This window comes from Aulonocara sp. 'chitande type north' Nkhata Bay, linkage group LG3 (genome assembly GCF_057382095.1).
Source record: "Aulonocara sp. 'chitande type north' Nkhata Bay isolate Kocher_YH1m ecotype deep benthic linkage group LG3, A_spYH_male_GT1.1, whole genome shotgun sequence".
Taxonomy (NCBI): domain Eukaryota; kingdom Metazoa; phylum Chordata; class Actinopteri; order Cichliformes; family Cichlidae; genus Aulonocara; species Aulonocara sp. 'chitande type north' Nkhata Bay.
In genome coordinates this window covers 35380295-35403020 of record NC_141346.1, presented here as the reverse complement: position 1 = coordinate 35403020, position 22726 = coordinate 35380295, and the positions used below count along the sequence as shown (strand labels likewise).

Genomic DNA, 22726 nt, shown 5'->3' with positions numbered 1-22726 from the left:
CATTAACAGGGAAAGGGGGGCACAAAGAAATACTTTTCTTTCTTATTCTCATTTAAAATTTCTAGCTTTTAACAAATAATTATCCGAATCTTACAACCAAAGTTTTCATCTGATGTCAAATGTATAGAAATCCATTATTGTACATAGCAAGTTTTTTTCAGGGTCCTAACATAATTTCTTCAGAAGAAATTACTGTACATGATGCCAGTATTTTCCCACATTTTCTAGATACTGTACTAGTACTTTGTGTAAAATGCCATCAAAAAGTCAGTTAAGTTTTATTCTTGCTCACCTGTCTTTCTGTCTCCTTTCACTTTTAAAAGGTTGCCATGTTAGAAAAAATATTTTGCCCTGCCATGCTGTTTATTGATGTCGTAAATAAATAGTTTATGAAAATATCACTAAATCTGTCATTTATTATTTTTAATATTCAGTAATGGTCATGTCTCACCTCTAGTCCTCTCTGTCTTAATTTCAGGTTTCCACCATATGTTGTAGATAGTTCAGGAGGTTAACTCAACCAAGCAGTCTTTGGGTTTCGGCTAAGTACTGTTTAGAATACCAGAATAGGGAGGATGGTGTAGGTTTAAGTTTATTAGATTGATACATATGTACCAACAAGACAGTGTACATCACTGTCACAACAAAGTTTGTTTTCATTCAAAGGCTTTATGGTTTTTCCTATAATACCTGGTGGGCCGGTCTCTAGGCAAAATGCCCGGGCTGATTTTTTTGTCCCAGTCCAGCCCTGGTGACAACCTGAATTCTGAACACCCACTGACATGACTCTTGCTTACTCAAGGGCTCTGCTACTAGTCTTCCTCCCACTGTCACTTGGTGATCCAACTTAGTGTAAGAGTCAACATTGTAGTGCCATGGAGTGAAGCACACAATATACACACAACTCTATTTTGCAGAATTAAAGGATTAAAGTAATAAAACTGGAAGTAGTAAGGCATTGTGACCAATTTGCAACTGACTTTCGGGGATCGGTTACCATCATATGTACAACTTCAAAGTAAAGAAAATCCAACAGAATCAAATAGAAATTAATACATGATTTTGACCGTCCTGACACTGGTCCAACACGACAAACCTATAAATAGAGGGATGTTTCTCATTTACGGTATTTAAGGTTGTGCATTTATTTACAAATGTATTATATTATATGATCCAAAACAAATATACCTGAGTTTATGTGAACTCATTTAAAATTAACATATAAGAATGCAAATTTTCATGTGGTAAAATTATTTTGATTTGGAAAATAATTCAGAAAGAACATTCAATTTGATTTTGCACCAAGCACCAGTAAACACAACTGAACACAGCACAAAAAAAAAAACAAAAAAAAAACAGTGTAAGCTGAAATAATCTGGACAGTACTGGATTGCTGTAATTATAGCTTACATCTGTACATGTAATAGCAAAAAATAGAGAGGGAGAGATTTACATTTGAGATAATGAAATATTTTAAAAAGGCAGAAAAAACACATAATTACCTTCAAACCTATATTTGAGATAATTTAAGAATCCTGAACACCTATACAATAGTGAGTAACGATCAGCATGTCTAAGTTATGACACTTCATTTTTAACTTTATCAGTTAAATAACTGATGTATTCATTATACTGAGTCCATCACCTGAAGATTATGTCAGAATGCATTCAATCGAATACGATGGTTGTCTGCCGTTTGTCTTCAGTCATGTCTTCGCACTCATTCAGGAATTCTTGTTGAGGCTGTTGTGACATTCTTGAAACTATTATGACATATAATAAAGTAGAAAGGAACTTGGTTATTTGGGCAGTGTATAAAAAATGTGTAATGAATGCTAGCAACTACACAAAATTGAAATAGAAACTTACCTTTAAACTTTTATCACCTAAATATAATACAGGCCATCTAGACTTATTTTATCATCATTTATTTTATCATTTTCAATTCTGTGAAATTGCATCATAATTCTCGTCATTCACGAACTATTTGAATTTTATTTCTAGACCAAACTGGTTGAGGAGTTACTGTAATGCTAAGCGCACGTGGTAAAATCTTGGCAAAGCTGATTTTTCTGTCTGTGTTCAGGTACAAGTACCTTTTGAATGCTTCGTGCTATACATAAAATATCCCTCAAAGCTCATCTTCTTTTCTTTCCAGAACCTTTTGTCTGTAGCCCAAATGGTAACTGAGTCATTTAAAGAGTGCTTGAAATATGGGCCCACCCCTGGGCAAATTGTAAAAGGGTAATTCACGTATGAGGGACCATGTGACTGAGCATTGCTAAATTAGGTACATAATTTAATTTTTCACATCCAGATTTAATTTGTTCTATGCTAAACCGCAAACAATATTAGGATTTACCATTCACTGCTTCAATTATAGGAAAGTATTCTTGTATATATACATATTATTATTATTATGTACATATTCATAAGCTGCTTTTACTGTTTTTGAATTCAAGAAATAATTAAACAGGAAAAAAGTGCTGTGAATGGATATTTATTTTAACACAATGAGTGGAATTAACATGCATAATATGCTGCTTGCAAATGTAGTCAACTCTTTCCACATTTGTACATTTCTAACTTGTAAATTATTGATTTCAATAGCATGAGGCAGAGGCTTAATCATGTTGACCAACATTTTCCAAAGTAAGTTAAACAATTTGCAACAAAGCAGGTAAGAGGAGAAACTTGCACACATTATTGCAGTTTCTTAATGACAAAGAAGGAGTCAAGCAGTTAAAGTGGCACTATTCAATACAGACACTAAAACATCACCCTACGAATAGCATTTTGAGTAGAATGTCCACTAGTATTTTTAAGTCTTCATGTAGTACTGGCATGGTACAAAGCATCCATGAATGCATGTTTTCCACCTAACTTCATAATCTGCCCATTTGCTCACTTTGTTCTTCATGCTCTTGTTCAAGCTCAAATTCAAATTCAAATTCAAATTTTATTTGTCACGTACACAGTCATACACAGTACGATATGTAGTGAAATGCTTGGACAACTGCTCGTGACCTAAAGAAAACAAAAAAGGAAAAGGCTATGAATAAGATAGGAAATAAATATGAAAAATTAAAAAGGGTAAATTTAACTAGGAAGGAATAAAATATAAATTAAGGTTAAAAATGAAATAACTGTACAACACAAATTAGAATGAAGGGTAAATTTAACTGGGAGAATAAGATAAAATATATAAATTAAAGTTGAAAATAAAATAACTGTACAACAAAATACACAATACACAATATAGAACTATATAAGAATGTATGAGCTCTCTGTTCTCCTCCTTGTGTTGAACTAGAACATGATGAACATATAATCTTATATAAATATTTATAACAGCAGGTTGGAGATCCACATTTATATATAGTATAACACTCGGCTTAATGATTTCGCATACTTGTGCATGTCAAATCTTACTTGTTTCATTTTGCTCACTTGCTCTTTTGTTGCCATCTTCATTTTGATTTCTTTTCTGCTCTTCCTCTGTCTGTCTTTGAACTGCCACTAAAAATGTAAATGTAACAGAAATAGAATTTAATAAATTGTCTAAACTGATTCATATTCATTTATAGCAATTTCAGTTGAATACCAGCTGATGCTGGACATCGAGAGCTAACATCATTTTCACTTGTTGCCTCCTGGATCTGGAGGTGTACTGTAAACAAACAATGAAGCACAATTCAAACAGTATCGAAATAGAAATCTTTAACAAACTAAATTAATAAAGTACATCTGCTCCTTGACTGGGAACTAGCAATATACCAGCAAACTAGTGGTTCTGAAAATTAGCTAATAATCTCTATCTGGCCTATATGAGCTAATGTTTGCAATGCTGCTTGGGCAACAAGTAAGTAAAAGTTCACATTGTCAGAACAGTTTGCACTTTTGCTATATTTCAGGTAAAGTGTCTTTAAAGTCAATTCGCTCTACGATTCGATTCAATTCGATTTGAATCAGGGAAATTTTGCCTCAGAAATATTATAATTCAGATCATGCATCAGTACATTTCCATATTTTTATATCTATAAAAAGAAAGCTGACAGTTGCGAGACTTTATCAAAGGTGTGTAAGCATCACAGCAGATGCCTTTGTGTCAAAATAGCTGAGGATAAAACAAAGAAAAACATGAAGGTCATTTTCCTGGCCTGGGATTTTATAAAAATATTCTGCAGTAAATCACAAACGAAAGAAAACCATTAATCAACATATGAACATTACCTGATGCTGCTAAAGTGAAGCAGAGCAAAGTTACAGAGGTTTTATTAGAGACATAGCCAAGCATTTTGCAATTTTGCATAATTTTAAAAAGTTTAAGTTTGTTCAGTATTGAACTGCAGAAATGAGGCTTTCTTTTTAGAAGTAACAGCCACCAACAGCGCTGTAAACAACGGTAGACTTGTGCATAACAAGCAAGCGAATAATTCAGAAAACAGATTTTTAGACAGGAAACTGTTCTTGAAGTGTACTGTGAGAGAGAGAGAGAGAGAGGGAGAGAGAGAGAGAGAGAGAGCTGTGCATGAAGTGTGATTTTATCGTGGTGGAAGCAAAACAGCACAAGTAAGACGGAATTCATGACGATGTTTATGTGAAGTTTGGATCTTCTTTTGCTGCTGGTTCAGTCAAATAGTTTGTAGAGAGATAAAACCTGCAGCTTCAGAATCAAGCGCAAAAAGGGCTTAATCACAAAGCGCGGACCCGCCGAAACATCAGAATCAGTGAGCTATTCAAGCTGTTTAGAGTGATATGAATCATGTAAACTGCTCCTCTTCATATCAAAATGTTTAGAGTTTCAAATGGCATTTTTAAGTGTGTTATTGGAAAGTATTGATGAAATGTATGTAAAATTATTTTATGAAAAAATAAGCATTGTTTTCCCACCTAACTTCACTATTTGCCCATTTGCTCACCTTGGTCTTCCTGGTTTTGTAAAGCCTCTCCAGGATTGTCAGTTCTTCTTTGCGCTGGAAAACACACACTCTCATTAAATTCAACTAAAAAATAACAAGAAATATAATCTACTATTGTATTAGTCAGCAATGATCTCACAGTATCAGAACAGTTTGCATTTTTGCCATATTTCTGGTAATGTGTGTTTTAAATCTGCTGTAAAGTGTGTTATGAAATTACCTCCTCGTCTTCGTTGTACCAGAGTAACAACAGTCTGAGTTATACATGACAAGTCACCCTGCGGGCTGTATGATTGCACTGTAACATCAAGAAAGATGGACATTAAAACCTGTTTTCCTTCTACCCTGTCTCCAGTCTTCAGTTGGCAGAATATAACATTAAAAGACAATGTCAGAAAATTATACTAAAATACATGACAGTTGCCAAAAGAGGGTCTAACCTCATATTATCTTCAATGCTCTCTACTGCTCTGCACACAGAGGAGGAAACTGAATAAACATTTTCTTCTGGAGGTGATTTATTTTTCCACTTACCTCGATAACGATAAATCATATAAAATATGATGCCACATATTCCAAAAGTGGCAAAGACCCAAATAACAATTTTTCCAGCACAGTACTGTGTCTCTGTTGTGGGTGAAGGTGGAGTTGTACAATTTGAATCTATACAGAGGAAGCAAAAACATAATCATCAGATATGTGAATTATCTGTGTCAACTGGTTTGTCCGTTTTAGTTTCAGTTTAGAGTCCTTCCAGCAAAGGATGTATTGACACCACTACTAGTTACTGATACAGGATCTTTTGTTTAATCTTCATCTCAGCCTATGTTGTACTTATATGTTAAAGAATGTGTCCCATTCAACAACTTACCACAGATCTTACTCTCACACTTTGGTGTGACAGGTTTGGATGAAACACTCTCTGTATCTCTGCTGGAGATGCAGGTAAAACTGGCAAAGTTCTCTTTGGTGTTGACAAATGCAAAAAGCTGTGCAGAGCTGTCACTGGGATGACTCTTGTTGATGGTGAGCACACTGACTGGTTCAACACCCCAGGAGAGGTTAACACCCTCATCCAGAGAAGAGCAGTTCACCACCATTAAACAGCCACTTTCTACAGATGTACTCGTGACTATCTGGATGGATGGCTGCTGGAGCCTTTCTGCAAGGATGGAGAGTGAAAATGATAAATTCACACAAAGTAAAGACAAGCCTGCATAGCTTAATTTAAACCAAGCAGTATATTTGATTGTAGACGGCTAAATTTTATATTTATGCAGCATGGGTGCATTCAAAATAGTCTGTAATAGTCCATAAATGCTGCAAATCTTTAAATAAGATAAATAAGAGATGGTTGATTGAGATGATACAACAAAAAAGTCAAAATATAAAGGATTTCATTATTAATACAGTTTTATTTATACATCACTTACGTTTTGCCGTAATTTTGATCTGATTCGTTTTGCGTTTACCCTCACTGTTGAAGACTTCTACAGTGTATTCAATGGCATCACCTTCCTTCAGTTTGTGAATTGTTAGGTCACCTATAGAATAAAATACATTGAAACTAAATCAAGAAAGAAATAAAACTACAATTCCTTTGCAATAAAAAAGCTGATAAATGTCACCTGATGTTGTGTTAAGAGTGAGTCTCCCTGTGTACTGAGGGACACGTTCAGTGTTTATTTTCCCGTTGCGATAAGTGGCAATCAAAGTGATGTTGGTGAATATTGACCACTCAATTTTGATGAGCCTCCACGATGAGTCGACTGCTGAGGGCAATGTGATGCTCTCTCCAAGGTACCCAGAGACTTTTGGAGGTGATTTATCTACTGCTTCTGTCTGTACAACTTGTAATGCTGTCAAATAAATACAAAAACACATTTAGCAACACTGTACATATTCTCTCAGATTTAAACACTCAAAGAAGGAAGGAAAAGAACTTCTATAAATACTCGTGACTTTAAGCTTCAAAAACTCCGCTACTCTGATATCTTTAGACATTTTTACAGGTTATTTTGTTGGAATTTTTAAATACAGAAATTGTAAAATTTTGTTTGCTTTTCATGACTAAATATGACAGTTTCATAAAATGGCTAACGACAGCTATCTGTCACATAATTACACGATGATCAATCATTCAGGTAAGGAAATCCCAAAAGGTTGATTCAGTTCATCTAACGTTTTCTCCCACTGAAAACAATCAAATTCTTGGGATATTCTGGTGGTTTTTTGTGCAGAATTTGCAGTAGTTTCAACAATAAGCAGGCAATATTGAACATCTACTGTCAAGATATTTTTCTTTTTGGTTCAAACGGATAATCCCAATGACTCTATCAGTCTAGAATGAGAATTCCTTCTGACATTTTATATTAATTAATTATTTTTTAAAGTGTAAGCTAAGGTAGATATCAATACAGATTGAAAATATATAATCTTTCAGGATAAAGATCAAAGCATTTCCAAAATCGCACAAAAATGGTCAAGCTAATAGGTTGTACAATAGGAATGTATGTTAATGAACACTAAACACATGGATATATGGTCTCATTTTCAGAAGAGTTAACAACAAGTTGTATGAGAAACGGAAATGAAGCCATGTGACAGCAGCCAAGTCTATACACCAGCTAACCATCCTCCTTTTTTATAATACGTACAACAGTAAATCATTTCACTATACACACTTTTCTTGGAACAAATCTAAAATTTAAAGGGTAACATTTACATCATTTATGTCTAGCATGTGAGGCGATTAATTCAAAAGTTAAGTTTTGCACTACTACCTAAGAAACCAGGAAGTTACTCATTTTTAAAGCAAATGTAAAAATATTTCAAAACGTATTTAATCTCCAGGTCTGGCAAATCTGTGTCTGATAAATAGCTTCAGATAATGTACACAGGACATACCTTTAAAGAAAAGAATAAATAGGGTCGGTAGTCTCATGGTGGTTGACGTGAAACACAGTCAAAGTGCTTTGACTTCCTGATTTTTTTTGTATTTGCTACATCACTTCTTCCTCTTTTTCTGCATCCGCATCTGCGCATCTCATATGTGTGTGTGTTGTTATTATTAATACATTTTTATTTATACATCACTTACGTTTTGCTGTGACTTGATGTACTTTGTCTTCACCCTCGCTGTAGAAGTCTTCACCCTCGCTGTTGAAGACTTCTACAGTGTATTCACTGGCATCGCTTTGCTTCAAGTTGTGAATTGTTAGGTCACCTATACAATAAAATGCATTGAAACCAAATCAAGAAAGAAATAAAACTGCAATTCCTTTGCAATAAAAAAGCTGATAAATGACACCTGATGTTGTGTTAAGAGTGAGTCTCCCTGTGTACTGAGGGACACGTTCAGTGTTCATTTTCCTGTTGCGATAAGTGGCAATCAAAGTGATGTTGGGGAATATTGACCACTCAATTTTGATGAGCCTCCATGATGGGTCGACTCCTGAGGGCAATGTGATGCTCTCTCCAAGGTACCCAGAGACTTCGCGATGTGATTTAGCTACTGCTGCTGGTTGAACACCTTGCACTGCTGTTAAATAAATATATAAACACATTTAGCAACAATGTACATTGTCTCTTAGGTCTAAACACTAAAAAAGAAAGGAAAAGCACTACTCTACATACTTTTGACCTACAACTAAAAGTTTAAACATTTCAGCTCCACTGCATGAGTCAACAAATTTAGTTTGCTTTCATTTGACCCATCTCTAAATACGATATTGTCATAAAATGGCTAATGACAGCTATCTGTCACATAATTATGTGGTGATCTTGATTAGAAATAATTGGAAATTATCAACAATAAATGACGTTTAAGAGTGGTTTTAATAGTTAAATCAACACATGAAGACAGTGGATGTCCAAGTTGTTTTTTTAGCAGTATTTACAGTAGTTTCAACGATAAGCAGGCCATACTGAACATCTGTTGTCAATATATTTTTCTTTTTGGGTCAAACTGATAATCCCAATGACTCCATCTGTCTAGACATCCAACATTCTCCTTTTCAGTATAAGACAGGGTAGATATCAATACAAATTTTAAATATATAATCTTTGACCATAAACATCAATATATATATAATATAATATGTTTTAAAAATATAAATATTTAAAACATTTTTTATCTCCAGGTCTGACACATCTTTGGATGATACATAGCTTCAGATACGACGTACCTTTAGAGAAAAGAATAAAAAGGGTTGGTAGTCTCATGGTAGCTGGCGTCAACACAGTCAAAGTGCTTTGACTTTCTGTAATTTTTGTATTTCATACATCACTTCTTCCTCTTTCCGCATCTGCCTCCATCACACTAACCCTCTGGATGTCATCCTGCACTACAACCATGAATATTTTTCCTTTTCTCCTCCTTCCTGACAGCTCCACACTCAGCATCGTTTGTCTAATATATACACATTCCCTCCTTTGAACATGCACAAAGCATCTTTGTCTTGACTCTTTGTCAAAACGCTCCACTTGAGCTGTCCTCTGATCTACTCTTAATGCTGTCTATCCTAGTCATGAGTCACAACCAATGAAAACCTTAACATTTTCATCTCAATGACCTGTCTTCACATCACTCTTGTTCTTGAAAATCAGTCAAAGTACTCTTTGTGTCAATCACCAAACTGTGTTAATGAGTTTGGTTAAAAAGCCTACTGCCCTGCCAGGTGTGTCATCCAGATTAGCTATCCTCTGCACTTCCTGATTCCCTACCCGTCTTCCATCTGGAAAGTGTTCACCACACCCATTCCCACCCTTTTTGCAAATCTACTACTATCTGTCTTTCTGTGTTTCTCTCCATTAAAGCATACCTGCCCAACACCTCATCACCTACATGTCCATTAAAGTCAGCTCCAATCACCACTCTCTCTCTACTGAGGACACTCTTTACCACATCATACAATTTACTACAGAAATACTACCCTACTTTTTCCTTAAATAACATATTCTTCTTATAATATGTTCATCACTTATTTCAAAATATTGTCCGTTATCAAAGTTACCATCCTCTTTTATTTGGTACATTTTGAATTTCTTTCTTTCCGTTTTTTAAAATGTATTTTATGGTTTCATTTTCAATTATATAGCATTTGTATTTTGTATTATTGTAGGTTATTTTTTCTGTAGTGTGGAAAATTCCAGTCAACTTTAGCTACATGGAATATCATGACTGTGGAAATTTGTCACCTCGTGTTAGGGCGCACACACTCCTATGTATGTCAGCCTCACTTCCTTTTTTCAGACCAAAAAACGAATACACAACTCAACTATCTGGTGACACATATGAGGTTTGACTGACATCATTTAATACTTTTTTTTCCAAGAGTCTTTTCTTAAGAGACAGTGACCTGCAGAGACAAGTGGTAATTTCAGGACATTAAGACATTAGTTTCAGTACAACAAAGTGAGAGCAAAATACACCCAATAAAAAATACAATTACATTTTAAAAAAGGAAAACACTCCAAATGTACATATAAACTGGTCGTCAGTGATGTGACTATCTGTAATGTAAAAAAAAGACATCTTTGAATGACAAAAGACACATAAATATATCCATCATTAAAATCAATACCTTTGTTATTACTCCAGACAACCAGCTCTAGCTAGTGTTATAGATTCATCTACTCATAATCGATGAAAGTTGACCCCCATACACAGACATAGCAGGGCTAGATAAGCTCCAGGTGCCCATGGTGTAATGTCTGCGCCAACTAAGCATAGGTGCATTTCTACTGCTTCAGTTTAAGTGTAACAATACAATCATCTTCCTTTTAACACTGTGTTTTATTGTCATCCTTTAATCTTGTCCAGCCGTTTGTACATATAGTATGTGTAAATGCTTGGACAGGTTTCATAATAAAAAAAACCCTGCAGTAATGAAGGGCACCTATGCACTGAAACTCTTTTAGGATCTTAATTTGAAATACGTTTTTAGGTTAAGAGTGGTGCTCACAGTGAGTGACCAAATCACATAAACAATACAAAACATGTTTTAGAAACAGTGAAATTGTCCTTCCAGACTCACTTAAAATTTCTTATTTACTACAAAGTTAGCATTTCACCTTCTTCATGTGGAATAAAAAATATAAGAAGAAATAGTTCAAAGATGGTTTCATGTCTCCGCATTTAGGCTATGAAAGCTGTCTATAAATGTCAGGCAAACTTTTAGTAAAGTTTTCCGTTCATTCTTTGCCTTTTAAGGTCAGTCTTGCAGGAACTAAAAAAGTAAAAAAAAGAAGATGCTAAAGATAGAAAAGAGAACTGAGATATAGTCTGAGAAAAATAAAGTGAAGCCTTTCAGGTCTGATTGCATATGAAAAAGTCATTGTGAACAATAAAAATGCTTGAATATTTCCCATAGATCTGTCATGGGTGGATCTTAGGTAAACAGTGCAGGAATATCATATTTATTAAGAATCTAATTTAAAGAGCAAACAAAATGCAACAATGGGAACTAGAACCACAGAGCAAAGTTAACAGTCAGCAGTTTTTCAAGCAAGTAAATGGAAGATCGTCAGTAACGTGCTATTTTTGTGGCCTTGGTGTTTTTCCTACAAGTTCTATATTTATGTCAGTAAAGACCTTTCTGTGCCACACGTTTCTCTAATAAACAGTCATAACAATCAGGTTTTTAATACCACAAAGTAAATAAAGAACAAACAAAAGATACATTAAAAATAGACCTCAGTTATTAGTACATATGATGCGACATCCTGCCCCTCCTCTGCCTTGCCCGGTGCCTCTCCCCTCCTACACAGACGTCTCTGACTGAAGCTTCATGACAAACTTGTGGCTTTTAGGGTCAATAAACTCTTCGGCTATGTGCAAGAAAGGAAGCGGCGTTACTGTCACAATCAGAGAAAGGTCGAGGCGCCTCAGGCTGAAGACGTGGCCTTGACGTAAAGAGGCGGTCACTGGCTCCTCGCTCACTAGTGTCCACTGGCGCCCTCTGTTGCCGTCCAGGTACTGCAGGGTGGGGCCTGGGACGAGGTAACGCTCTAGGAAAGCCTTTAATGACAGCAGAAAATGCGCAGAACGGTTTGTGAACAAACTCCATCACACTGTTTAATGTGGCTGGATGTGATGTCAAAATAAAATGCTGCCACTACTTTAATGCTGGACAATTTCAATCACAATTTGTAATCAAATGTAAAACATTTATAAAAGAAATTCACACTGTTTTCATACTTTGTCTACTTACATAAGAGCAGAACTCATTTATTTGAACCTTTAGCTGGAAATAGTGCATTTATTGTATCATATTTTTATTTCTACGTTCCTGACACAACGCTAAAGGGATGTGTGTCTCCTCCCAGGACTGAACTGGGGAAAATTATGCACACAAACTGACCCTCCTTACCTTTGGTGTCATGTTGTGGGTAATGCAGAACTGCAGGTGGCTGATGATGCTCTCCATGCTGTGGTAAGTCTGCTGCCTGGTTGCACGAAGGTACTTCTGCATGGCCCGCGCCATGGGGGCAAATATGGCTTGAGCTGCCTCCCTGGGGTCCATCACCTCCCGCGGGTGTTTGGGAGACGAAGTGACTGCATCTTCCTGCTGATGACGTTTGATGTGGGTAAAAGCTTCTTCTACTGCCACCACCAGCCTGTGAGGATTAAGGAGACCATGACTCCACTAAACCGATGTCATGTACATTACAAACTACAAATTCTATACTTCTATGTTTATTACCCCAGGGGGGAAAAAAAAGGGCATAATTTTAGGACTTTCAGGTAAAAACGTAATAATATGAATTCCACAAATTTAGTTAGTTCATGACAACAAACATCTTAACATCATTTATTGTGTTTGTGCTTCCTTCTTATCTTTGAGTATGTTTATATGATTGTGTTTTAGTAGGAAAACAACCTTTTAAGTTTAACCTAGTCTGCAACTTCTGCATCTTTGTCAGTGAATGCTTCTGTATTCACACACCCGTTAGTACCTGGCTTTGCGTTTGCGGACCTTTCGCTCCACCTCGGCCTCTTCATAGTAGTACTCGTTGTGAGAGTTGTCTCTTCTCCGAGCGGCCGCTGCAATCATGGCTCTGGACTGGCCTGTGGAGTTATTGGTGCTGTTGTCTGTGAACAGAAATGTGACATTTAATTCGTGAGCAGAGTAACACGGGTGGCTCTGATACTTCTGATGAGCTTATCAGTTATTATTCCATGTAGAATTTGGAAGAAATAAATTAATAGACTCGTGCTTGTGTGAAATTCACTATGCAATCTGAAGCTATGGCTTTACATGTGGAGGTGAAAACTGCTTTTTCATTCAGCGTCATTTATTTCACTCGGACTGATAAGGTTTTTTGCTCAGCTGAATTGTTACCTTCCCCCAGGTTGTAGACTTTGAAAGCAGACATTTTCTTGGTGAGGATGGACTTGGGGAGGTTAAGCAACGCAGGGTTATAAACCGGAAAGTCGCTGTAGTACTGATCGAGAACCCACGCTGCGGCCCTCTGAATGCTGCATTGCACAACAAAGAGGAAGAAAGTTTGTTAAAACAGACGCAGAGTTGTTATCAGCGTCGGCAACCTTAACATCCTCGCTGCTTTACTGCCCCTGAAACAGGAAGAAACAGCAACAGTCACTCAGATGGAGTGCCGCTCAAAAAACGGTTGCTGTGGACTAACAACGTACATCAATTATAACAGTGTGAAACAAGAAAAAGTGCACAGCACTGCAAGAATTATAAATCACATGCAGCAACAATCCTCTGCTATGAAGTACGCTGCATTGGCCACCTCATTAGGAACACCTGTTCAACTCATATGAACACAAATATCTGATCAGCCAATCACAGGGCTCTGCATTTAGGCATGTAGACATGATTGAGACAACCTGCTGGTGCAGATGGTAAGTGTAGTGGCACAAAGAAGATGAAAGCATGGCTCCGTCGTGCCTTCATCAACAGTTCAGGCTGCTGCTGGTGGTTTGGTGGTGTGGGGGATGTTTCCTCTGCACAGATTGGGTCCCTTCATAGCAGCTGATCTTTATTTAAACACCACAGGCTGCATGAGTATCGTTGCTGATCATGTCCATCCCTTTATGACCACAGTGTTTACAGCTCCATGGCAACACGCAAAGTCACAATATTCTTGGTTTCTTTAGCGTGACAATGACTTCACTGCACTCAAATGACCTCCACAGTCACCAGGGCCGTATTACAGGAAGCAGGTTCAACAAACTCTGAGTTTCAAAAGAAACTGTGGCTTGAATAACTGTGAGATCGACAATTTTGGAGTCTCCTGTTCCAGAAAGGTTGATCAGAGTTCAGTCCACTCTGAGGATGTTCAACCTGAGTTAAGTGCAAAATGATCAGAGCTGAACAGGATCTGGGCCTAATCCCGTCTGAATCTGTGATCCTTATCAGCTCTCACCCATCCTGCTGTGCAATTGGACATTTATAGCATACGTCTGCCCTCCTGAGCTGTCTGGTCCATCCAGAGCTTATTTTTTTTCTCCCCTTCTCGAGTGTTGCTGGGCTGTTCCTTTTTCCATCTATAATGTCTTTAACTTGAAGATGACTGTTATTGTGATTTGCAATCCTCTAAATAAAATCATCACCTAATTATGGCCACATATTTTGCAGTTGTGTTGAGTTTTTAGTCCGATCGTTCTGCTTGCACCACCAGCACATGCTTGCAGCTTCACAGCAGAGCCAAAGGTTAAGAGGGGTCTAACACACATAGCACAGGCGTGACTTCCTAACCACCCACAGAAAATGAAAGCAACACCATCCACACGATCTTTGCATATTTTAAAAACCACTCACTGCGGTTTGGTTGGTAACTGCAGGAAAACTAGAGCAATGACTAAAACTGAGAATTAGTGCAATGCATTGAGGTCAAGAGTCAGTCAAAGTTGTAGGACTGAACAGTTCCACCGACACTGTGGGGAAAACTTCGTAACAAAATCTGGACTTTTTTTTGTGGGTTGATCCACATGCGGTTTGGAGAAAATAATGCATGTGCGAAACAAAGTGGGCTTTTTTTGGACATCTTAGCAGTGGGTTGAAACGAACATGACCCAGACAGATCAAACAGTGATGAAATGCTGCCCCCTACTACAGCGTGGCCAAACTCTGCAGCAAGTGTCACTGAAATTTAAAAAGCATTATTTCAGAGAACTCGAGAAAAAAAAGAGACACAAAAAATAGACAAATACTCCTGATTTTCCACAGTTACTAACCTGAGATGTCCCACATTGTAGAAGCGGCTGACTCCATCTGTGCTCCTCACAACCTTCAGAGAGAAAGCCGGCTGCAGGTGTCTGACCTCCAGCAGCACGAGGGCTAGGTACTGAATGAACAACAACGCGTCCACCAGAGATGCCGCATAGCCCACAATCCCCCTGTAGTCTGTCTCTCTGGGCTCCAGCACCCGCACCCCATAGAAGAGCCAATAGGACGCCACGAAGAGAAAGACCAGCGCAAGCAGCAGACAGCGAAACACAAAGAAGCGTGGCAGAGCGGCTCTGGGCGGGCGGAGAAACAGCGCCCACGTGGAGATGAGGAGGATCAGGAGCTTGAAGGCGAGTGAAATGTAAAGGCCTTCGCACGGCGTGCCACAAGGGTCCAGTGAGTCCCGCCACAAGAACTGTGGGAGGGCCAAGAAGGCCAGTGGAGTGATCAGAGAGACGAAGCCCAGAATGGCTCCCAGCGCTGGGCTGATGTAACGCCGGCACTCCAGCGCTGAAGAGTCGTCTGAGTCCTTAGATAGCTGCGTCAGGTCCTCGTTTGAGATGCTGTCCACGGAGGTGCCGGTGACCACCGTGGTCGTTTCACCCCAGTTGTCATCCTGAAGGAAGAGGTCAGTGTCAGAAATGCTGCGGCTATGAAGAACATTTGTTACAAGACTAAAAATGAAAAATGAATCTCTCACCCTGTCGTCCTCTCTGGGGGAATCTGCGTCCAGCAGCGACTCCCCCGGAGCCTGGATGACCACAGATTTCTCTCCACGGATGCTGCCATCGCGATTCTTAGAGCGATGCCTGTCCCTTCTCTCCCTGCACACCCACAAGAAAAAAGTAGTTATCGTCTACAAACGCACAACACTTAATTCATGTCAGCAGATTTTGATCTGATTCTTCAGAAGCGGTTGTGGTGAAACTCTGCTATTTAAGAAAAAACATCATTTTATATTTTTCCATAATCTACTGCATTGTTATTATGAACATATAATGTAATTATACACTACTGTTTCATGTAACCAGCGTGTTGACTTTATCTAGTGTCTTTAAAGATATGTGTTACTGTTTATTTACTAGTGAATGCCCGTGCTCTAGAGTTGTTTGTTTGATTTTAGTCAGATGATTTATATGTCAATTAACGGACTGTCCATTGATGACATAGCAATACAATGTGGTGAAAAAATAGTTGCTCCCCTCCAGATTTCTTAGTTTTTGGCATATTTGTCACACTTACATGTTCCAGAATATCAAACAAATTCTAATACTAGACAAAGATAACTAAAGTAAAGACAAAATGCAGTTTTTAGACTATGTCTTGATGCGTGCTCAGTCATCCAGGTAAGTAAATCTCCAAAAGTTGATTCTGTTCATCTGGACGTAGCGTTTTCAGTGGGAGAGTTTGTGCTCCAGTGGATGATGAGAGTCAAACTTTAAATACTGATCCGTATGTGTAGGTTTACAGTACACGTCAGCTTTTAGATGTCCCCCATTACTGATGGAAATCTCACAGTCTAAGAAGGCTAACCTGCCACTTTTCATATCCTCCCTGGTGAATTTGATGTGTCGGTCCACCGAGTTAATGTGATCCGTGAATTGTGGTACATCCTGAGATTTTATTTTCACCCAGGTGTCATCCACATATCTGAACCAATGGCTTGGTGGTGTTCCAGGGTAGGATAGCAAAGCCCTTTTTTCCACTTCTTCCATGTACAAATTGGCCACGATAGGTGAAACTGGGGAGCCCATGGCACACCCATGTTTCTGCCTGTAGAACTGACCCTTGTATGTGAAGTAGGTGGAATGAAGACACAGTTTGAAAAGCAAACACACTTGGTCGATGCTGAGAGTGGTCCTGTTGCTGAGGTTGAGGTCATCCTGTAATCTCTTACAAACTACCTCCAACGCTTCCGTGACTGGGATGCAAGTGAACAGAGATGTAACATCGTACGAGACCACGGTTTCATCTGCCTCCATAATGACATCTCTCACCTTCTTAACAAAATCCAACGTGTTCTGGACGTGTTCTCCCACTGAAAACGCTACGTCCAGATGAACAGAATCAACTTTTGGAGTTTTTAGACAATGATTTCATTATTAAGGGGAAAACAGTTCTCCAAACCTACAGCCTGCATTAAAATGCAAGTGCCCCTAAAACTGGCAGTGCCAAAAAACTAAAAAACTGAGGCTTTCACATGTGGAAGACGTTTTGTTCCGCTCTTGAGCATGAGCTGATGGTTGGATATTCTCCTTCAGGATTATCTGGTAGGGATCAGAATTCATGTCCTGAAGCAACAGAACAGCCCCAGACATCACGCTAACACCACCATGTCTGACTGTTAGTATGATGGTGTTTTTCTGAAATGCTGTGTCAGTTTAATGCAGATCTAACAGGACTCAAATCTTCCAGAAAGTTCAGCTTTTTTCCTCCAAAAGTCTTGGGAGTCAAAGATGTTTTTTGGTAAATGTGAGACGAGCCTTTGTGTTCTTCTTGCTCAGCAGTGGTTTTCTCCTTGAACTCTCGCATGGATGGCACTTTTGCCGTCTCTTTCTTATTGTTGAATCATAACCTCTGACCTTATCTGAGACTTGTGAGGCCTGCAGTTCTTTACATGTTGTTCTAGGTTCTTTTACGACTTCCTAGATGAGTCGTCAGTGTGCTCTTTGAGTCATTTTGGTAGGCAGGACACTCTTCGCCACTTTTCAAAGTTTTATCCATTTGTGGATAATGGCTCTCACTGCGGTTCATGGAATCACAAAGCCTTACAAATGGCTTAGACATAACTGGCTGTTTGTCAGCCGTTTCTTTAAGTCATGGCATGATGTGTTGCTTTTTGCGATCTTTTGTGATTTCTTGATTTGACAGGTCTAGCAGTAATAAAGCCCGAGTGCAATTAATCAAAGTTAATTCATGATTTAACAAACAGGGCAATTCTTTTTTCACAGAGGACCGGGGAGGTGTGGATAAATCACACCTGCATTTCGCATATTTGTCTAATATTAAAAGTTTTGTGGATACAAATTAGATGTTACTGTTGTGAAATGAAAATGATTCAGTGGGTTTCTAAGATGTCAGAAGTGTCATTTTCGCTTGTTGTCATGTGGTTGTTATGCACCATGATGACATGTGATCACAGTACTTGATAGCGATAGTTTCGCTGCTCACGTCCTAATCACAGATTTGGTTTATTACTGTAAGAGTTGTGACATCCAGCTGTAATATGACTGAAAAGTTCATCGATCATTAGAATTTAGATTTAATGACCTCAGCTTGGCCTTTCAGAAATGCTCTGCTATTTTAAAACAGGATGAGGACAATGTCAGACACAAACACAAACACTGGACAGCATTGCTGCTCAGCTTACTTCTTCTACCTGTGTTTGCGGGAACTCCTCGAGTGGGATGACTTGTAAGAGTATCCCGAGTACGTTGACTCGTTGTCCATGTCAGTGATCGGCGGTGGGCGGAGTTTCCGGGCCACTCCTGTCCCCAAACCGCCCTTGTCCCAGACCACTCCCAACTGGCTCTTGCAGTTGCTGATGGACTTGGTAGAGAGGGCCAGAGGGAGGCGCAGCAGATCCACTTTACTCCTGAGGGAATCTATCTTGGAGCCTTGGGAGAAGACGGAAAGATGGGGGAGGAAGACAGAGTGAGAGATTAATTATACATAGGGTGAGTGTTTGGAAAAGGCATGGAGACCATTTGGGAGAGAGAGAAAGCTGAGAGAGAAGAGAGAGGGAGAGCGGGGAGAGGAGGCAGAGAGATGAATGAAGAGAAGGAGGGATAGGAAAAAGATAATTTGTCATGTGAGACAGAAGTAAAACAGTCTCAGAGGGACACATACTGAGGAATGGCAACAAGAAGAGAGACAGCTTTGTTGAAATGTTGGCACTCTAAGTGTATGGAAGAGCATAACTGAGCCCATTATTCTGCCTTTTTTTTTTAAATGAGCAAACTGAGTGATTTGGCTCCAAGTGTGTTCTCAGCCAATGAAGGGCAACCACATCACCTTCTATTCTTAGGCTGCAAGTCTCCAGTGTGCAGGACACACAGGAACAGATGCCCAACATGGCAGCCGCTTGAAAATATTCCTGCTGTCTTATACGTGAAAAACTTGGAAACATGCAGTTTTTAAAAAAAAGAAAGAACTTTGTTGCTTTTTAAAGTGAGCTTCATTTATTTCGGTATATTTAACCTTCCGCAGTGTTTTGTTGTGGGTCGGTCTGCGATCTGCATTCTCGCCCACATTCCCCAACTGTCCCCCGTGGTCTCCTGGGGCAACGGAGCTTAGCTACTACAATGGGGATGAATGGGAGGCTAGCGGTGAGAAAAGACAGGAGGGGGAGCAGTTGTCGTGGCGACCAAAACATCAACTCAGCAGCACCCCATCCTGTTCTCTTATCCCTCAACTGCACACCTCAAGACTTTTTTTAAACTAAGCAAATCTGGCATCATTGTAAGGACATTCCTCTGAATCCACAGACCTGTAATCTGTTTTTGTTTTCATGCAGATAGAGCCAGGTTGTTTTCTCATGGGTACTTTCCAAACTGCCTGCAGAAAAAGCGGACACTTAATCTAATAACAAGCCACCTCGTGCTCTCAGTTTGTGCCGTGACCTGAAGCATCACATCTCCACATTAGAGACTTCAGGTTTTACTTAACGGCTTTCATGTGATTCAAACATGGACTTCTGAAGACAAACATTTTCCAAGAAGGCGCATGAGTAGGTTAAAATTTTAGGAGATCGGACCTTCATGTGGAGTTGTCTGACATCCACAGAGGGTCACTGAAAATTTCTGACACTTAAATATCAATATTTCTCTGACACACTGATTTATTTACTTTGTAGAAGCTGTTATTATTTTAATAATGCAGAAATGAGGACCACATCTTTAAAAGGGAACATGTTATATTCAACTTCCATATATTTATTAGACTTCACTCATGCAGTTTTGCATAACTCACAGTTAAATATAACCCTCATTCATTTTATACTCGGGCTCTGTGCACCCCCTCTCTTCACTGTCAAAAACAAGCAGTTTTAGTTCCCTTCCCCCTCCTTGTTAGACAAGTTTATTCTGATTGGCTACTCCTAGCAAACAAAATATTTAAACAGCAGATGGGTGGGGCTTCTTTGTTCTCAGCTGGAGATGTGTGCCTTATCAGGGAACATATTAGGATATCTGCTTGCACTGACGTAATGAAGAAACACAGGTTGAAAGAAAACTGTGAATCCTGAGCTTCTGGTTCACAGCGGACAAACTGTTTCACACCTTCCTTTTTAAGACAGCTTTCTTCTGATTAACAGCCCCTTATAAACAGAAGACTTAAAAAGTAAGTTGGAGTTAGTTCTGTGTTTAAAGCTAGAGCTATGTGTGTGAGATGATGATATTAGTGATACTGGCCTCTTGATACTGATACTGAAAAAGATATCCATGTACGTGTGGATGTGGCCTAGAGCTTGTGGCTCACATATAATTGACTGTACATACACTGACCTGATTATTTAGAAATCTGGCCATGTTTTAGAACAAACAGTTAAACAGAGCCTTCAGCTTTCAGGCCCCTCCTCTGTGGAACCAGCTCCAGGTTTGGATTCATGAGAGAGACACTATCTCTACTTAAAAAGTGAGGACTTTTATCCCAATAAAAGTCAAATGTCTCCTCAGTTTTCATGTAAAACCTTCTTTGAATGTATATGAGCTAAAAGAGGGAACACATAAATGAAGTGAAGAGTTTAGCAATGAGTTGCTAAGCATAGTTTTTGTCTGCTGTGTCCACAGGGCATAAAACGGCATTCTTGCCCCCTTAGAGAGAGACATGGCTGTATGGACTACCTGTCACAGCACCATGCTGGGCAGAGCGCTCTGCCAACTTTCTGGATAAAAATGGAAATCACTTTGACCTAAGAACTCATATTCCCTGTTGACACGATGAAAAATTATCTTCAGAGCTGCTGCAGTTTGAGCATGATACCTCTCATCAAGACAAAGGGGTTTTTTTTGGGGTTTTTTTCAAATACTGTCTCAAACAGAAAAAGGAGCATGAGAGAGTGGTGGTTACAAACCATCAGGACTGAGTGAAAAACAGCCCCACAGTTACCTCTGTGTGTCTAGAGAGTGCAAACCTCCATGGATGTCCTTGACTATGGGAGGCATACTGACACATGCTCAAGTAGAATATTTTATCTCTGCAGACAAACACAAACTTAATGCAAAATGTCAGAATTTACAGTAAATGTTTCTCACAGATTGGAAACTATTTTGTGCCATGAATGTGAACAAAACCAGCCCCTCATCTCTCTCTCTCTCACGCTGACAGGACACAGTTAATCACATCGATCACACTGATCAGATAAGGCTATCCCACTGTAATCGATTCACTAGTTGATTTACACTGCAGTCCACTGTCATGTGAGATTTTCCACGTGCAGTGTGGAAAGGGGACTGCCAGCACTTAAACTAAATTTGAATTTAAGAGGCCTGCCTCAAAGTCCTAAGTTGTTGTTGTCAGTGTTTACTAGCCTCCACTTCTGCTGATGCTGAGAGATAACTATCTGTGGATTTGCATTTTTAAAAAGCTTTCATTGCCTTCATATCACTATGTGTCCCTCCACTCATGTTTAAATTAAATGCATTCGTCAGCAGGTGAAACTTTGTATTTTTTAAATCAGTTTAGGATGTTTTTAACTCTCTGTCGCTGTTTAGCCTCATGTCTAATTCTGTGACTCACAGGGGTCTCCTGTCCTCCGGGTGGCAGTGAGCCAGCGAGGTGTGGGTTGCCTCCTGTCCTCACTCCAAGAGTCAACCCTAAACAGAGTAGTTGAATAATCCAGGACTCTACAAACACTCAAACAGCTGACATGATAGATGTGACGGCGCTTCCAGGGAAGGTTTGCACGTAACGCGATTTTACTTTAAGCGTCAAAGAGAATCGGTGTTAAAACAAAGCAGAGCATGCAGGCTGAAGTGATGCTGCTGTGAGCCACAGACTGGTGACCAACAGCAAATAAGTTGGTCACCAGTCTTTTATTTCACGATAGTGAAATAAGTCTACCCACACGCGTGGCGCAAAGTGCGTCCTTAAGCACACTGTGCGTAAAAGTCCACGGATGAGAGGCTGAGCACCAGCTTCTATCAAGTGTTGTGGTGCTGGAGAAATTCATGTATAATAAACTACTGTAATACCTGCAGGAAGGTTTTTCCAGAGGTCCTACCTTTCTCCCTGAAGGAAAAAGCGGCAGCCTGCAGCACAAAGAGCCGCTGTTAGCAGCAGCAGCGGTGCCAGAGGGCAGAGTGTCCAACAAAAGCGACTCCAAACGCTTCCAATTCACTTTCTCTCATCTGTCCACAGTTTCCTCGCTCGTTAACAGCAGGAGTGAATGTTGAATCTCCGCTGTGCGCACACTTTGTTTTACTTTTCTCTTTAATAAAATCCTCCCAGCGAACATCAACAACAGGCTGCGGGTCAGACCTCATCCCCGATCTACTTCTGCGGTGTCCCGCTGTGAGGGGGGTCTCGTACGCACGTACTGAACCGGCACAGTTGGAGTGTATTCTCGGCTTCCGGTAGGGATTTTCATAATAAGACTGAACTTTC

The 22726-nt window shown here is 39.2% G+C and overlaps 2 protein-coding genes across 7 annotated transcripts; both read right to left on the bottom strand.

Moving 5' to 3' along the window:
• Positions 1 to 1072: 1072 nt before the first annotated feature.
• LOC147335350 (uncharacterized) lies at positions 1073 to 7903 on the bottom strand. 6 transcript variants are annotated; one of them, XM_086278401.1, is made up of 10 exons: positions 7830 to 7903; positions 6551 to 6781; positions 6356 to 6466; positions 5794 to 6084; positions 5457 to 5585; positions 5143 to 5220; positions 4923 to 4976; positions 3605 to 3670; positions 3433 to 3519; positions 1073 to 1763 (listed from the first exon to the last, which is right to left on the bottom strand). In XM_086278401.1, exons 1-10 carry the CDS (start codon positions 7864 to 7866, stop codon positions 1669 to 1671), a joined length of 1179 nt encoding a protein of 392 aa, XP_086134527.1. In that variant the 5' UTR covers positions 7867 to 7903; the 3' UTR covers positions 1073 to 1668. The 6 variants fall into 6 exon arrangements, with proteins under 6 accessions (XP_086134527.1, XP_086134549.1, XP_086134534.1 ...); XM_086278408.1 differs by lacking the exon at positions 1073 to 1763 and adding an exon at positions 2485 to 3027; XM_086278416.1 differs by lacking the exon at positions 1073 to 1763 and adding an exon at positions 2485 to 3027 and having other exon boundaries at positions 3451 to 3519.
• Positions 7904 to 10206: 2303 nt separating this feature from the next.
• Positions 10207 to 22618, bottom strand: LOC147335349 (vang-like protein 2). The gene is made up of 8 exons (XM_086278388.1): positions 22344 to 22618; positions 18501 to 18738; positions 15822 to 15945; positions 15130 to 15737; positions 13268 to 13404; positions 12882 to 13017; positions 12296 to 12542; positions 10207 to 11943 (listed from the first exon to the last, which is right to left on the bottom strand). Exons 2-8 carry the CDS (start codon positions 18569 to 18571, stop codon positions 11686 to 11688), a joined length of 1581 nt encoding a protein of 526 aa, XP_086134514.1. The 5' UTR covers positions 18572 to 18738; positions 22344 to 22618; the 3' UTR covers positions 10207 to 11685.
• Positions 22619 to 22726: the final 108 nt, after the last annotated feature.